General features: G+C 38.1%; 1 protein-coding gene across 1 annotated transcript in view; it reads right to left on the bottom strand.

Moving 5' to 3' along the window:
• Window positions 1-17,753, bottom strand: part of LOC136884656 (dnaJ homolog subfamily C member 17) — a 101,820-nt gene that overhangs the window by 64,530 nt on the left and 19,537 nt on the right. Inside the window, exons 3-4 of the mRNA XM_067156893.2 lie at window positions 7,662-7,838; window positions 1,718-1,933 (exon numbers count right to left, since the gene is read on the bottom strand). Coding sequence (XP_067012994.2) covers window positions 1,718-1,933; window positions 7,662-7,838 — 393 coding nt within the window. The remainder of the gene's footprint in view (window positions 1-1,717; window positions 1,934-7,661; window positions 7,839-17,753) is intronic.

The raw sequence follows: 17,753 nt of genomic DNA, 5'->3' as shown, positions 1-17,753 counted from the left end.
CTCGCTCCCATGTGCAAGTGGTTTATTAATTGGATTACTATACTGTATGCATTTTAGATGTCTTGTATTTACACAGAACGTACCCGATGCCCTTAAAATAGAACTTTCCTATGACCCTTGTACGATTTCCCGCCATGGCACTTCTCTCGTACTTCAGAAATGTAAACACTTGCCGCGTCACGAAGTATTCTAAGACCCATTAATACATGCAATCACCTCGATTCACAGTTTAAACCTTTCAAATGCCATGGAAAAAACTATTTCCGAAATGTATCCAACAAGGTGCATTTACAATGTTCAAATATGCACTTGGATAAATCACTGACAAACATAACCTCACGCAACGAAAGAAAAAAAATCGCACAATTCAAAGACGAGGATAAATTATGCCGGTTCCCCTGTGCAAATGCATTATTTTTTGGATTTCTTTACTGTTTGCATTTTTATTATAGATGCTTTGTATGGCATGGAAAGTGCCTGACGCTCTTAAAACATTGTGGCTTATCGAAGTTTCCTGTGACGAGGGGATAAAGTATCTCGCTTCCACGTGCATTGCAACGCACTACTATGACCCCCATCCCTCACACTGTACGATTTCCCGGCTGGCAATTTCTCCTTTAAAACCATAAGACTGTTTAGGCTCGCATTAAAATAAAGCAATGCAGTTTCACCGGCAATGTAAATATTGTTCGGTGCCTATGAATTTATTATATTTGCCACGGTTTTTCGTCAACTGTTGGCATCACCAGTGTTCGCGGATTCTGTTTTCCCGCACACTGCATGTTGCGTGATATTACGCCGTTCCTTAAAAAGTTGAACACAAGAGAATTCCCACTTCATTCAACTTAGCAATCATGAAGCGCACTGTAGACCCACCGAAGTGAGTGTAAGTGCGGAAAGCTACCCCTCCACGTTCCGGAACACACGTTCTATTATGACGCGCAGCGGATAAAATTTGAGTTGAAATTACTCTGTAACATACTATTGTTTTAAAATGTAAAGGCAGTTTCGAATTAAAAGTCTGAATTTCGGTAATGGGGCCGACATTGTACTTCGAATTACGAATTATCCGTATTTCGAATTAAACAATTGAAATAACATGCAAAACTGTATCTCATGTTTCCGGGAAAGAGAGCTTCTTCGAATTAGGCGGGATTTTGAATTAACCGATTTCGAATTATCGAGGTTCTACTGTATACTTAAAATCATTACATACACATTATAAAACCTTAACTCTATTGATCGAGAAAATGAGACAGAATGATAGAGTTAAAAACATGAGTCTAATGTTTCTAACAAGATGAATCTTGAAAGACTTGTGCAATCTTAAATGAGAATGAAAAACACGTTTAATGTTAAAAACTTTGTTGATCCACTTTGCTTCTGGTAATTAAAACCTTAAAGAACTTAATAGCGATAGCGCACTATACATGCAGGTTCTTGATTGTAGATAAAAATCTTTAAAACTTGGAGGGACACTTTGGTAGGTCCATCTACGAAGAATTTTATCGTAGATCGTTTAAGAGCAATGCAACTAAAATTCGTGAACTGAATCTGATTGTGCTGAGTTTTTGTGTTGTACTGTGTTGCAAGAGGTGGAGAACAAAACAAATGAGAGCCAGCCACTAGTTGGAAGTTTCTCAGTCGATGCGGGTCCTTGTGCAGCCTACATGTGTAGGAACTGAGAGAAGCTGACAGTGCAAGAAAGAACACTTACCTTACAAAACATTTTGTGCAAAGTGTCATAACTATAGCCACCGTTAGTTTCATCGCTCTTGTCACAACTCCAGCGCAGTGTCAGCCGGCTACAGCTATTGTCCTCCAAGCTGGCTCCCTTCTTGTTCTCTTTCTCCAGTTCCACTTGCCTACGAACATACTCCACCTCCTCTTCCAGTTGCTTCGATCCCTCTTTCCTCAATCTTTCAATCTCGGCCTGAAAAAGAATGACAACATGTTACATTAGCAGCCAGGTAAAACCACCCAAAAGTGTTTGCATTAAACAGATTCATCATGAGACTGGTAAAATACAGTGGCAGCAATATCTGCCGTAACTTTAAGAGGGGAGGCTAAAAATGGCATTTTTTAAAACAAAACAAAAATCTTGATAGAATATACACTATTTAATTTGTTTTTAAGTAAAAACTCACTGCTTCAAAAGATATTTTTTATTTTTGACTTTCCCCAACTGCCCCTGATGACAAAGTATACAAAAAGACAAGTAATTGTGGGTTGGTTAGCACATTTGACAAACAATAATTTGTTGCATTAAAAAGTTTGAGAGATATGGTTCTTCAGGATTTGGATGGAATATTTCAAGGCAGTCACTGCCATTTCTTTTATTAGTGTCTGATTGAGGTTAAATGATTAGCAGAACTGGATGAAAAAGAGATGGTTCCTCTAGCGCCAACCATTAATCCTTTGACTTCGATATCATCCAGCCGGTATTCTTGACGATAGAATGGGATGGTTGGTTCATATGTTGTTTTCTTTTCCTCATTGGGTTGTGTTTCAAATGTATCGAATCTCATCGTCGGATCTATTATAAAGGCTATCAAGTCAATTCGACGGGTGATGCCTGTAGCAGAGACCGTGAATCTCCTTGAAGACTGTAAAGCCCGAGTCCCTTAACGCTTGAGCATTGGCAGATTGTATTTTATGGTGCCTAGTATTTCGTAGAGCTTCTGCATGCGAGCAGTAACCGAGGATGTGAGCAAGAGTTTCTACCTCGTTGTGGCAGCGCCGACAATGGTTACTGTCCATGGTCCTGCCTGGAATAGTTCATAAGTAAGATTCTATTAGAATAAAATTTATTGTAGCCACCTATTCAATACAATTCACTGTTTGTGGTGATTAAATTCTAAATGATTTGTAAACACTACGTAGGTACATGTTTCGCCCTGTTTTTGGGCATCTTCAGCCTATTGTCAATCTTAAGGTCAAGACCCAGCTCTTGCCTGAGTTAAACATTTGGAACCAATATATACAAATATGACCTTATACTAAGAATCTTCCTATTTTTTACAAATAAAAAAGGGGGCCTTACTTTAAGTGATATGTACAAAAATTATAAAAATGTGCAACTTCAATTAAAACAAAATTTGTTACATGAATACATTTAAAATTATCGAACAATTTACAAACTGTACAAAGCAACAATTGGATCTCTTCCTCACTGGATGAATCATTAGGTTGGTAGTTTGTAGAAAGTATGTTCGTCCAAGGTTCTTTTTGTTCACCTATGCCATTCGTTTGGCAGCAACAAAATAGGAACCATGTTTGTTGTCGTTCTTGCAATGTCATTCAGTAGTTAGCTGTTCCTCTATGAAGTGTTACTTGGACTAGTACTAATACTAATAGTTCATAAGGCCGCTACTTTGCCTGTCATTTTCAAGCACCACGCCATTCATTACAAGATAATCCTTGAAGGTGACTAACCCACTGATTGGCTCTAGGATGTTGAAGAAAAAGGATACTCCGTTCTCTCTCTGTGGGAGGTCACACCACTTCTCTCAACTTGGTTCTTATTTTCCGGAGGTTAAAAAGATCGTTTTTTATTCAGTATGCTGTCATCTGGTGTTGGACGAAGACTTTTCAAACAGTGTTGAGGATTTCTTCTTTTGGTTCCCTTGTATTTAGTATGCAAGGATCTCTAGAATTAAAGAGTATTCTAAAGGCATTAATGCATTTCTCTTTTTGTTCAATGTTCTTAGTCTTTAACTATCTTTATTCACCTTTATCCTTTTTTTTTTGCCTCTCTTATTTCCTTGTGAAGATGGCCCCTCAAGGAGTGTTGATAAATGAAGTTGGGAAGTAGAAACAAGCTTGAGGCTGAGATAAGGAACAGTAAGCCGAAAATTTATTATTACTTACAACACTCATCATCATCATCATCATCATCATCATTTCCCTTTATCCAGCTGTAGCCGGTGTGGGGCGAATATGGTTCCTCTCCACTTTCTTCAGTCTTTCCACCACTCCTCCTCCAACACTGTGTCCCAGTCCAGGTTTCTTTCTATAATACTGCGTTGGATTGTATCCTTCCATCTCAATCGCGGTCGTCTACGGCCTCTCCTTCCTTGCATTTGCATTTCCATCACCTTTTTGGCATTCTTTCATCTCTCATTCGCTTTATGTGCCCAAACCATCTTAGTCGGCTCTCCTCTATTCTATCATTCATCTTTTCCACTCCAATTTCTTCCTGAATTTTCTCATTCCTTATTTTGTTTCTTTTACTCTACTCTACTCTAGTCACAACACTATGGTGATTAAATATTAGACGTTGGTTATTATCACAGGTACAAAAGGCTATATTGAAACTAAGTCTCTTGAAGATGTTAGTAATCTGATATATACTGTATTTCCATTATTATACGTAATAATAGATTTTTAAATTCGGGGATATACAGTATAAACTCAAGTGTGCAGACTGTGCCATTTCTTATAACATATGAATAATAACACAGTAAAGGTTTCTTTAGTACGAGGACTACTGATATCCATGAGTGTATAATTTTTACAACACTAAGCACCCCATTTGTACTTTGTTCCAAACTTTTTAGTATGTATATTCCTCATACAATTATTAATTATTACTCACCTGTACCATACTAACATTTCTCATTTCATTACCACATTTCACTTTATAAATTATAAATCCATAAGATTCTTACCGTTAAAATAACATGTTTTAGGATTCAAGAAGAGTTGTTTACGCTTTAATATGGCTGATGATGAGCCCTAGGTGGGTCGAAACTAGTTCCATGTAATTTAAAATATTGTAAATACATTTATTAGTATTGAATAGGTGGAAACCTTTACTGTGTTATTATTCATATGTTATTCTCAGTTCAATACGGACCAACAACATGAAATTCATAACCCTTGACCATTTCTTATGTCGGGCAAACAGAATGATATTTCCTAGTGAGATACCAGGAACATGCCGAAAAATACAAGATATATTCGGCCATGAGCTTACACATGACCGAATATAATCACAATTTTACTACAATAGAAAGAGACTTAACCATTCTGCAAACTTTAAATAAGGGTAAATTGATGAATAGTTTAGAAAACATTTATATTGAGATTGATAAAAAAAAATACCCTAGTCAGAATGTAAATGAAATAACCGATAATATAAATATACTGTTAGAAAAAGCTTCCAATCTAGATTTATGTATGAAGGCCATCAAAACGGATCCGAATAAACATCCCGTACATCTCTCTCCCGTTGGCTTCACTCCCCACGACATTTCCCCTACTTTCTCCTCCGTTTCCCCTCTTTTGCCTCATGCTCCTCTCACAGCGACACACATACATACTTAGTCAGCTGACGACGTAAGGAAAGAAGTAAACATAGCGAAACTGGCTGGGAGGTAAGCATTCTGATTGTGTCTTCGACACTCCACCACCGTATATTCACAAGGATTTTTTTTCTAAAATAGTTTCCTTTTCTTACAGACTCCCTTCAACACCTTAAAACTTTATAACAAAAACTTCACCTCAACTTTGGTTATTCTTAAGGAGTTTCCCCTGGTCATCATGTTTTAAATTTTACATTTAAAATTTTTAAGTCCATCCACAAGATATTTAAAGAACATATTTCTCCAGCATTTTCAAGAAAGAAGATCCCTTACATATGGATTTTATCTCAAGCTTGAACACTGACTTGTTGAATGTTTTGGCTCAACATGAAGGAACATTTTATCTTGTCGTTATTATGATCATCATCACCATCAGGATAAGTGTTTTTATTTTGTTTATGCCGATTTTTGTACCCTTTCCTAGCTGAAGATGTTTCGCGTTAGGAATAAAACTTGTACATTTTTATATATGCAACTGGATTTTAAGCTGGAATATGTTTTATAATTACACAGACTAGCAGTAAAAAACAAATAAGTACTGGAAGGTGGGATTTTTTCTTCTACCTAACGTTAGTTGAGCTGATGCCAATACGAGATTTATAAGTTGTAACTTTGGTATTATTTCACAGATTTCAATAATACTTTTACATGCATCTATTGAAAATGAAAATACAATGCTATCTCACCTTAATAGTTCACTTTGGTGTGGAACGTCTTGAAACATCCCTTAATGCAGAGACCCGTTTTGCTGTCTGAACACCAAAACATTGTCTCTCTCTCAGAATGTTTTGCCTGTAGCAGGACACATCGTTTGTTTGGCCTATTTCCCTCAGATGGTGGAATTCTCTCAGGTAAATGCCCTTCAGTGAGAAGACACACATTCTTTTCCCTGTAGAATGACATCAATGCACCTCTCTTTCAAATGAACCTCAATGTTCCACAAGCAGTGCCTAGAAGACATCCACTCTACAATTTCATATGATCTACTCTAGATTCTGGTGAATTTCTCTGGCAGATGATCACTGCGTTTAGAATTGCAACATTCACTAACTTCCTGACTAGTTTTCAATCCCGTATTCTGGAACGAAGTGGTAACAATAAGCCTCTACCTTGGATTGTTTTCCCAGCATATATGTTTCACAAACTATTTAACTCATCCGTACAGAACATTTTAAAAACATTCACACAACACATTCTCCAACTGCTTCGTTCTGAGGTCCTGGGTTCCCTATAAACTGTTCTATTTGACCCATGTAATTAGACATGTTCTCCCATGGAAATCTATTAGCCGTGACATGCACAATCCCATTCTGCGCAATATCACTCGTATCCGATTCTGAACCAAGGACTTCGTGTACAGCAATGTATTCCACGCCACTCAAATCACCATCTGAATCTAACACACTTTTGTCAGAACCACTCAACTGTTCTAAAACATCCTTCGTTTCCACACTCGATAAACCCTACTTCTCGACTTATGGCAGATGGAATGCAGGACAGCTGGTGATAGGTCAGGAAAAAACTGTCTCAAGAGAGAAATAGACAAAATTTGTGATTATGTTGAGGTTCTTCCACAAGAGGAAAGAAAGGTATGATGCAAGAAGCGTGTGTAGTAGTCGCCAGATAGCAGACAAATGCAGAGATAAACATTCCTTGGAATATCACTTGAATTTCAGTTAACAAAACACTATTGAAATAGGAATGAAGTTATATCATTCAAAAGCTCAAACCTTCCTCTTCAAGGAGAAATTAATTAAAACACAAACAGCTTCGATCGTAACTGTTAGATCGCAGTACAATACACGTGTGTACCGTGCGAGCACTGCTCGTCACTCCACCACGTGCCACGCTCACTACGTGCTGAGCACTCCTCGGCACTCCACACTGACAGGTTGAAATGCGTGTCACATTAGGATACTTAACCTTTAAAAGCACTCTGACAGTTCCTCCCACACTTGGCAACTGCTCGGAAAGCAAGGACGGTGGGAATACAAAGCCAACTAAGGGGAATGAAGATGTGCGTGAAAGAAAAGGAAGAGCATGTAAAGTGCAGAGTAGGCGAAGAGATGTGAAAGTGAAGAGTATGACACAAGCCATCTCAATGACAGTTGAGAGAAGAACTTGCCTCTGGTATGAACTGACCGAGACAAGTGCGGCCATGACATACAGCCTTGTCAGTAGCTGAGTGAGTGAAACCTGCACTATTCAAGATCTCTTTGAGCCAACGACAAAGCCACTGAATTTTGGAAATATTATCACATTTGATCTGAACACAGAAAGTAAGAAAGCACTTACCTGTAACTTCTCTTCGTCTGTTCTGGTATCAAAGTTATTCCTCTTTCTTGCAGCTAATTCCTCTGCTTTCTTCTCCCTGGCCTCCAAGTCCTCCTTCAACTTCTTTCGTCTGGAGTCGAGTTCTTTGTGCCGCAACTTGGCAGCTTTCCTGGCTCGCAGCACCTTATCGTAAGCAGCCTGTAAACGCAAACAACAGACAGTGAGACACTGCTAGGCGTTCCAAAGCGAGTGAGATATTCTCAATTGAAGTATACATATTGTAATCATGGAGGACATTCTATGTGCATGACAGTTGTATTACATGTTGGCACCACTACAGAAAGTAAACGAAGCATGTTCACTACATTTTATTTTGGATATACATAAGTATTTTAAGATATATGATTTCAATATCAACATGGCTAAGACGCTGGTGATGAAGTTACAGAGGGGGTATGATAAACCATAAATCAGAATAAATGACACCAAACTGGACAGTGTTCCAACGTTTAAGTACTTGGGTGGTACAGTATCAAATGACAACCTTGCAAAATATGAGGTGACAGTCGAATTAGCAAGGCCACGGCCAACTCGAAGTTCCGGCCTGCTACACATGACAGTTCCACAGTGATGACGTCAGTTTTTTAGTAGGGTTGGGCACTACGTCCCAGTTTCGGCACACTGTGCCGGTGCACAGTTATGTTCCGCTGTTCCAGAACACTGAATGTCAATTGTTCCGAAACATTCTCAAGCGAGCCGGAGACACTGACTCGCTGTCCCGTCAGAAGCGCCACTATGCACTACCCTTCGCCTACTAGCTGAACTGTGCAGCGGGCGCACGGGACGCGGGACTGTTAACTGCGCAGTGTAGAGAGAACTTCGAGAGGCAACATTACATGCTCCGCGCCAGTGGGAATGTGCCTGTAGGGAACGTGCTGTGTAGTGTGTGCCTGTGTGTAGTTATGGCCAGGTCCAGCATAAAGCTGCAGGGAACGTGAACGAACAGTCGGAACACTGAAATTCATGTCCAGTAATCACGTTTAAAGGCTGCTTTTAAGTTAAGAGTTTTCCGGTCAATATAAAATACACATAACACGGTTACAATGGCAGTGCAGGTGTTTAAAAGTAACCAATTCAAGAATATTTTCACCAGTTGAATGTATTGGCCTGTATTGTGAGTAATTGGGAACATGCATCATTTTCAAAAATATTTTTTTTTGAAAAGTACACCAATGAAATAGTACGTAAACGTATTAGATTGTGGTATGTTGCCTTGTTTTCTACCATTAAAAAAATATTTAATAGTGCCTTTCCGCAAGGCGAGTGAAACGGCCTCTGACGTAAGCGGCGCGCTGTGACGTCACGATCCCGTATCGCATGGAGCTCTACCAGCCGTTGTGCATCAGCCGTTGCTAAAGCCGATTGTTTATTATTCATGATCGCGAATAACTTCAGAATGACAGAAGAAAGGTTCAAAACAGCACAATCAGACAATCTATCATGTGTAGATGTCATCATTCTTGAAAAATAGTGACTTTTGTGGCCGCAGAATTTCGCGGATAAAAAGCAAGTTTGTAAGTGGCATCTTTTATATACGTGCAATGTACTGTAACCCATAGTATTAGGATAACAACTGAACCTGGATAGATATCACATCACTTTCAACATTTCCTTCTAGACTGATTCCCCTATTAAAGAATAACATTACATTTTCGGGCTTTCAGCATTAGTAAAGTAAGAAATCGTATTTCAGCACTAACATAAACATATAGGTAGCATTATAGTACTAGTCCGCTTCTGTGGTGTAGTGGTTAATGTGTGCCATTCCCGGAGGCCCGGTTTCGATTCCCGGCTCTGCCATGAAAGTTGAAAACAAATAGTACGAGGGCTGGAACGGGGTCTACTCAGCCTCGGGAGGTCAACTGAGTAGAAGGGTTTCGAATCCCACCTCAGCCATCCTCGAAGTGGTTTTTCGTATTTTCCTACTTCTCCTCCAGGCACCTAAGGCCACGGCCGTTTCCTTCCCTCTTCCTTGTCTATCCCTTCCGATCCTCCCATCCTCCAACAAGGCCCCTGTTGAGCATAACAGGTGAGGCCTCCTGGGCGAGGTAATGGCCCTCCTCACCAGCTGCATCACCATACTCAAAGTCTCACGTTCCAGGACACTGCCCTTGAAGTGGTAGAGGTGAAATCCCTCGCTGAGTCCGAGAGAAAACCAACCCTGAAGGATAAACTGATTAAGAAAGAAAGAAAGAAGGAAAGAAAGAAATATCATAGTACTATAGGGCTATAATCTATCATTCCCCAAAAAATATATATTTATGGTTGGGACAACTGGCCTACCCACTTCCGGGGCCCATGAAAGAGAATTAAATATCTTTGTGGAGGGAAAAAGTTAAACATGATAAAGGTAAATATGACTTCATCTAGTTTTCACAAGTCGGGCTGAGTGGTTCAGACTGTTGAGGTGCTGGCCTTCTGACCCCAACTTGGCAGGTTCGATCCTGGTTCAGTCCGGTGGTAGTTGAAGGTGCTCAAATACGTCAGCCTCGTGTCGGTAGATTTAATGGCACGTAAAATAACTCCTGCAGGACTAAATTCCTGCACATCGGCGTCTCCGAAAATCGTAGAAGTAGCTAGCGGGGCGTGAAGCCAATAACATTAATTACATTTGGCTTTTAACAAGCTGAGCATATCAGGAAAGAAAAGTGTCCTGGTGACATTTTAGTCGTTCAATACAGGAATGTCTTTGGGTGCTGTGACTTTAATTTTTTTTCTGTTTGCTTTACGTCACACCGTCACATAATGGCGACGATGGGACAGGAAAGGCCTAGGAATGGGAACAAAGCGGCCGTGGCCTTAGGTACAGCCTCAACATTTGCCTGGTGTGAAAATGGGAAACCACGGAAAACCATCTTCAGGGCTGCCGGCAGTGGGGTTCAAAACCCACTATCTCCCGGATGCGAGCTCACAGCTGCGCGCTCCTAACCGCACGGCCAACTCGCGTGGTATTTTTACCCTTCGGTTTATTGACTTGGCTTGTATAACCTAAAACTTAGGCTAAGTTGGATTATATTTTAAACACCTACATCACTATTTTCACCTGTGTGCAATTATGTTATTTATTTCATTAATATTATGATAATTATTATAATTGAGCATTGTTAACTTATAAGACTCCAACAGACAAGCATTGGTTTTGTGTAGAGTTATACATTTGTTAAATTCCACGTCGTTTCCTTTCATGATGTACACGCCTATTCTTTGCTACATTATAGGGTATTTAGATATAGCCTGAATTTCTTTACCAATTAAGCTCTTCAATAAAGACATACATAACTCTCCCATGCCAAGATATATTGGTAGAATTAGAGCTGTCAAAATGGTTCATAACCCCTTTGATTTATTATCTTGACATGGATCACCCAAAACATAGGTTAGGTTTGGAGAATACTTTAATAATCAGCATTATTTAATGCACCGTTTATTACTTTCATATTCCAAGATGTAATTGAAGCATTTAAATAAAGCATCATACATTAAAATTTAAAGTTTTACCACTAGAACAGCTGACATGGAAAAGTGATTTGAAAATTCAAACAAATTCATCTTACGTTAAAATTTTCAAAAAAATAAACTGTAGACTTTTCCGATATATCACCAGCATTTCTCCAGCTCGCCAAAATCCATTTCTCCCTAGTTTTAGCGTCTTTGGAACGTTTATAAACAATTTGTTTGGGATGGTATGCGATGTGCTATTGCACATCGGAACTCTACACCATTTATAAGTTTTCTGCCTCACTGTCTGCACAGGATTCATTTTAAGTCTAAAATATACCACTCAGATTATTATCCAATGTATAGACCTCGAATTTAACCATACTAGACACCAACGTAAAGTAGAAATACGCGAAGTGTATCCTGCTTCTCACAGCACACTGCGTGTTATTTCGTCTGCTAATTCAGTCAACCTGTACGATGACGTCAGGCCAATGAGATCGCGTACTTGCGTGACGTGACATTTTCGTAGATTTTTATCATGTTTGGAGTTATTATTTGTACATTCTGATCACATTTTTGAATTCTGCATGCAATTTTGTATCAGATTAGCATATTTTTAATTAAAACCCCGGATCATGCATGTTCCCTATTAGTGAGTAATTAATATCTCGAAAATTTCCCTCAACACTTTCTCGGGGATTGACGTTAAAAATTAATTTGGACTTTATGGAAACTTTTAAGCCCAAGAAAAATATGGGTCGTCTCTTTGGAATTAAAAATATAACTGGATGAAAACATTGATGTACTTTCGTGCTGTTATGCTCTCTGCACTTCAAATTCCTTCCCTCTCAACTTCCATTTACTTTTTTCAATATCTCGAAAATTTCCCTCAACGCTTTCTCGGGGATTGACGTTAAAAATTAATTTGGACTTTAAGGAAACTTTTAAGCCCAAGAAAAATATGGGTCGTCTCTTTGGAATTAAAAATATAAATGGATGAAAACATTGATGTACTTTCGTGCTGTTATGCTCTCTGCACTTCGAATTCCTTCCATCTCAACTTCCGTTTACTTTCTTCAATATCTCGAAAATTTCCCTCAACACTTTCTCGGGAATTGACGTTAAAAATTAATTTGGACTTTAAGGAAATTTTTAAGCCCAAGAAAAATATGGGTCATCGCTTTGGAATGAAAAATATAACTGGATGGAAACACTTATGTACTGAACCGCCTAGCTCTTGACTGGGGTGTCAATTTCCTTTTCAAGCCCCACTGTTGATGACAATTTTTCTTGAACCAAGTTGGGCCGACAACTTTTCTTGAACCCAACACTTATTTTTGCAACCACGGTGGGCAGCAAATTTTTCTTGAGCCGCGTCGAAAGAAAATTTTATCTTCTTCTTTTCTTGTCCCACGCATGGGAGTCATTCTTTCTTCCACTTAACTACACGCCAGTGTTCAAGAAAATCTCCAGCTAGCTATGCTGTACAACTCAGGGATTATCCTGTATCAAACTAAAATATTGTATTTTTTACGTGAATCCGACTGAGATACGCGCCTCTAATATATTCATCATATCTGCATGACTAACAGGTCAATAAATCAAAATGCGATCGATCTTAAATTCAACTATTTCCATTATGAAATTACCTTAAATTAATCTTATAACCTATAAATAATAATATTAATAAGTTAAATTCTTAAATACTAATTTTATTCAAAATTATTTTTGTACGAAGGATAAGTTGTCATTCAAATAATTCTTATGTACATGTAGATATTACATTAAAAAAATAAAAATAAAAAAAAAAATGTGATTGCCTTGAAGTTATCATACTAATTATTAGTTTCCATTTCACATTATCAATATTTTTCTCAACATCCATGGTCTCATCTACTCCCATAAACAATTACCTTCCTCAATTTCTCTGCGGAATTGTATTATTTCAGGAAGCTCTCCTGACCTGACATGGATTACCTTCTACATCTCCTCAGTCTCATATAAAAGAAAATTAAAATGTTCAGTCCACTAAACTAACATCACTAACCATCATTCCTTCTGGCTAACTCAAAATTAACGAACTGTTATATTAAGAATAACCTAAAATGAAATTATCTGGGAATAGAACTCTCAAATTCTTCTGAAATATCAAATCCTAACTTGTTGTTAAGTTCTATCAAGATATTAAATGATTACATAATATTATATTTTACATATGTATTGTACCGGTTACGACCTGTACATAAGTATTTATTGAGCATAAGTTACGTTTATTTACCACGCGTAATGTTCCGAGCGCGCCTGGTTTGTTTACCAGCAGCGAGGACCAGCTAGCGAGTGTATGACGACTGTGAGCTGTGACGTAGCCACAGGGGCTAGCTAGACCGCCCGCTCGTCTCAACACGTGTTACCAGCCTTGACTGGTATTTTCTGGATTCCACGTCGCTTGTTCTAGAGAGTTCGATGGAGAAAATTTTGAAATTTCTATAATAATGATGCTAGCGAATCGAGCGATATGTCATCTTGTTTGGGATCACCTAAACGTCCCAATGCTCGAGTTTCAAGCAAATCCATCGAGGGATTCGGGAGATATTCAATCAAACCGTATTATGACGTAGACATCCCGGATTGAATAAAAGGAGGACCTACTGTAGCCTATTCACACAGTCTCAGCTGAGTAGTCAGCGGGGACACTCTTGCTGCTACTATCATCGTGGAACTCTGTCATTATACAAGTGTGGGAAGACGATTCTTCCAAGTACTATAAAGTGGACTCATAAGACTTCGAGTGTTGTAGAAAATTTTCTAAGTCTTCGTAATTGAACTTAGAATATTTACAAGTGTTAACTAAATGGACTTGTATTATTTACGTGTCTTCGAAGCGGGAATTTTTCTAAGTGTTTGTGAAATGGACTTGTATTATTTACATGGGTTCGAGACCAGAATTCTTCTAAGTGTTAATTAAATGGACTTGTATTATTTACGTGCCTTCGAGACTGAAACTTTTCTAAGTGTTTGGACTTGTATTATTTACGTGTTTTCGAAGTTGGAATTTTTCTAAGTGTTCGTGAAATGGACTTGTATTATTTACGTGGAATATTTGCGACTGTTAAGGAACTCATCCTTCTAATAGACAGTGATTGATTAACATTGCTAGTGATGAACTTTAACTTTCCAACGGCTTTAAACGACTCAAAGACTTGTACATTTGCCAGTGTTGGTTTAAAAGACTTATAAATTTCGTCAGTGAATTTATTTATGTGGAAGGACTTGTGTTTTCGTCAGTGGTCACTCAAAGACTTTATGAATTTCACCAGTGATTAACTTTAAATATATTCAAACTTCCAAGTGAATGGACTTGTGTTTTCATTCGAGTTTAGGCAAAGACTTGCACCTTCGCCAGTAATGAACTTTGAGTTTAACTATAATTTCACAAGAAGGGACTTGTATTTTTCGTTGCCAAAAGTTATTCAGGGACAAGGATTTTCCTAGTGATGAACTCTAAATTATTAATACCACTCATATCGTTTTAGGAGTGTTGGAAATCTTGATGTACAATTATCAAGAACTCTGCTTATAAGTTGATCATCCAAGGTTTTCATGGACTCAGTGCTACTAGTGACCTTGGGAACATCAATCCTCTCAGTCTCATTGGGCTGAGGTTGTACATGACTATCTACAACATCGCCTGGATCACCGGGGTTCAACCCGGGCCTCAGAGTTCGAGACATCTCTACTTGCCGTCAATCCAGACAGTCCAGCTGCCTCTGTCTGGAGTATCTGGAGTCCCTGGAATCCCTGGAGTCTTCTGGAACGTGCTTCAACCAGCTTGGCTTGGTGAGCTGGAGAACCCGAGCCATACTATTGGAATACGAGGAAGACAATCCATTTCTACTTAGAGGTGATGTGCAAATTCATGACTTATTTGAATAAACTCTTGTGCAATCAGAGTCAAAGTTTTTCTATAGATAGGACCCTACCTCCTGTACCGAGCCCTAGCTACAATTAATCCAGTTTTTCGCCCTGAGAACTATATTCATGCTACTTTAAAATTTAATCTGAGAGTCGGGCTCTTTTACTGGTACAGTATATAATTATTGAAAGGTTTGTTCAATCATGCATTTAAAGAATGCTTTTTTTTGATGTATCATCCTAACATTATTTCATATTTATGACTCTATCATTAATAACGTAGACGGAGTAAGCAATGTTTCACATGTGTAGCTTTCAATTGCTACCTAAGCTGATATACCAATGAACATAAAAAAATATATACGTTTCATCATACTTGGACATGTTTAAAATATTCCCAAAGAAGTATGTAATAATTCTTCAATAAAATCTCAACAAGTTTATGTCTAGGTTAAATTAAGGTCGTAATGCTTTATAAATCCAATCAACTGAATGCTAATGGTCAAGGACTACCGTAGATGAAACTTCCACACTCGCAAAAAGCAATAACATAACAGTATGAAGACACTAACATCAATGATTTGCTGTTCCCACTTAAGTCAAATATTGAGTAACAGGTAAAATTTTCTCAAAAAAATGCCATCATTATACTCTACTATAGGTTATCTAGGGTTATTTTTGAAGATCGTACTTTATTATTAATCTGCAAGTTCACTAACCAACTGTCAATAACTCATATAATAAGACAAGCCATATTACATGTCGCTATAAGCGTCAAATATATCCTGATCCATAACTGCTTGAAATAAACTGACAAGTCGTATTAGTCATAATTCCACGCCTAATATCTCAATGCATATATCATTTATAACATTCACAAATCTTACTTCAATATTTCCGACGTATATGACCTCACTGCAAATATAAACATCATTAACTCTGTTCAAAGTACTGCTCAATTCAATAGATTCAATATCTCGTCACAATTTATATTATATGGATCAACAACTATCATTTATATCAACGCACACTTCTCTTATCAAAGTACGAACATATTAAGCCTGTATCTATTTACATTTGGCAAAAAGTTGACGTCGTATCCGCTTGATAACCTACAATTCAATATGCTACATATTCTCATTTCAAATATCTAAGATCACGTTATGTACGGCAATATTCTTTGAAAGAAAGCTGAACATTGCTAGCAAAGCACATCATTTGCGAGTGTTATCTTTCCTACACATGGGAGGGCTTATTAGTTTTGGAAGATTACCTAAATCCATTAGTTAAACGTCACTATTGGTTCATTCGCGCTGAAACTCGATATTGAGATCACCTCTCGAAGACATATCGACCTAGTTCTTGTACAAACACCATTGACAACTTGATATCAAATAAAATACATATAACTAAAATTTAAGAAAATAACTCTGTGAAACTTAACTTAATCCGTCTGCGTTTCTGGACTGGAATGGCTGCTTCCTGGTTCTCCTAGGATGTTCATCTCCGGATTATCGCTGCATCATGACCGGGCTGCGGTCTCGATCCTCGGGTCCGTTGGAATGGTTGGTGGGTTACCGCCAGACGTCAATCCCATCTTCAGTTTAGTCGGTCATCGTGTAGCTCTCGAAGACATGCATAAAACACATATTTGAAAACGTCATTAGTTTGACAATCATACTACTTGTAGATCTTCGTTGAATTATACTTATGTTGAGCGAAGTAGGTTATGACGTGACAAACGTCAATATTTTAATTTGAATGATCTAAGAGGTATCTTAAATGTTGCCCTGTTTTGAGTAGATACATTAACTGATCAATTTTCAACGTCTCCAGTGATAAATCTTTGATAGTCTCTAGTTTACTCCGGATCTGCGCTCCACTATTTACTTCGTTTATTTTTTTTTGATACTCCACTTGGGATTTCTGTTACAACTACGAAAGATGTAGATGTTGATTCCCATAGGGAACCTAAAATATTTCTCCTGAATGAGTAAATTTATAATATTACGAAAAATGTATCGTTATAACTTTATAACACAATCTGGTTTCACAATAATTTAGGAAGTATCCCTTTTAAATCTTCTGTTCTTGTTGCATATCAATCCATTCATAAATCTTTTTCTGGTAACTTCATGCGATGTTCCCCTGTTCCTGTTGTTGGTTTTTCCAATTAAAAGTCACTGCATTCACCTAAATCACGGCCATTTGGATTCCATTGGTCTGTACTTTCTTACTTCACGTTTACGGCCTGCTTGATTCTATATGTCTGTATATTATAATTCGTATTTTCTGCCGCATGATTTTCGACACGTTATCGCTATTCACGGCAAAACGACGATTTTAACACCACGATTCGAAATTATCAGGGCAATGAAATGGTACAGAACTTTTGTGCTGTTATGCTCTCTGCACTTCGAATTCCTTCCCTCTCAACTTCCATTTCCTTTCTTCAATATCTCGAAAATTTCCCTCAACACTTTCTCAGGGATTGACGTTAAAAATTAATTTGGACTTTAAGGAAACTTTTAAGCACAAGAAAAATATGGGTCGTCGCTTTGGAATTAAAGATATAACTGGATGAAAAAATGTTGACACTCCAGCACAGGGCGGCACACAGCCAGTATCGACAGGCAGACACAGCCAAGGCCAACTAATCTATCTAGTGCGGCCTTGACACAGCACGTTCGGTTCAGGCAC

This window comes from Anabrus simplex, chromosome 13 (genome assembly GCF_040414725.1).
Source record: "Anabrus simplex isolate iqAnaSimp1 chromosome 13, ASM4041472v1, whole genome shotgun sequence".
Taxonomy (NCBI): domain Eukaryota; kingdom Metazoa; phylum Arthropoda; class Insecta; order Orthoptera; family Tettigoniidae; genus Anabrus; species Anabrus simplex.
This window is presented reverse-complemented; position numbering and strand designations above follow the sequence as displayed.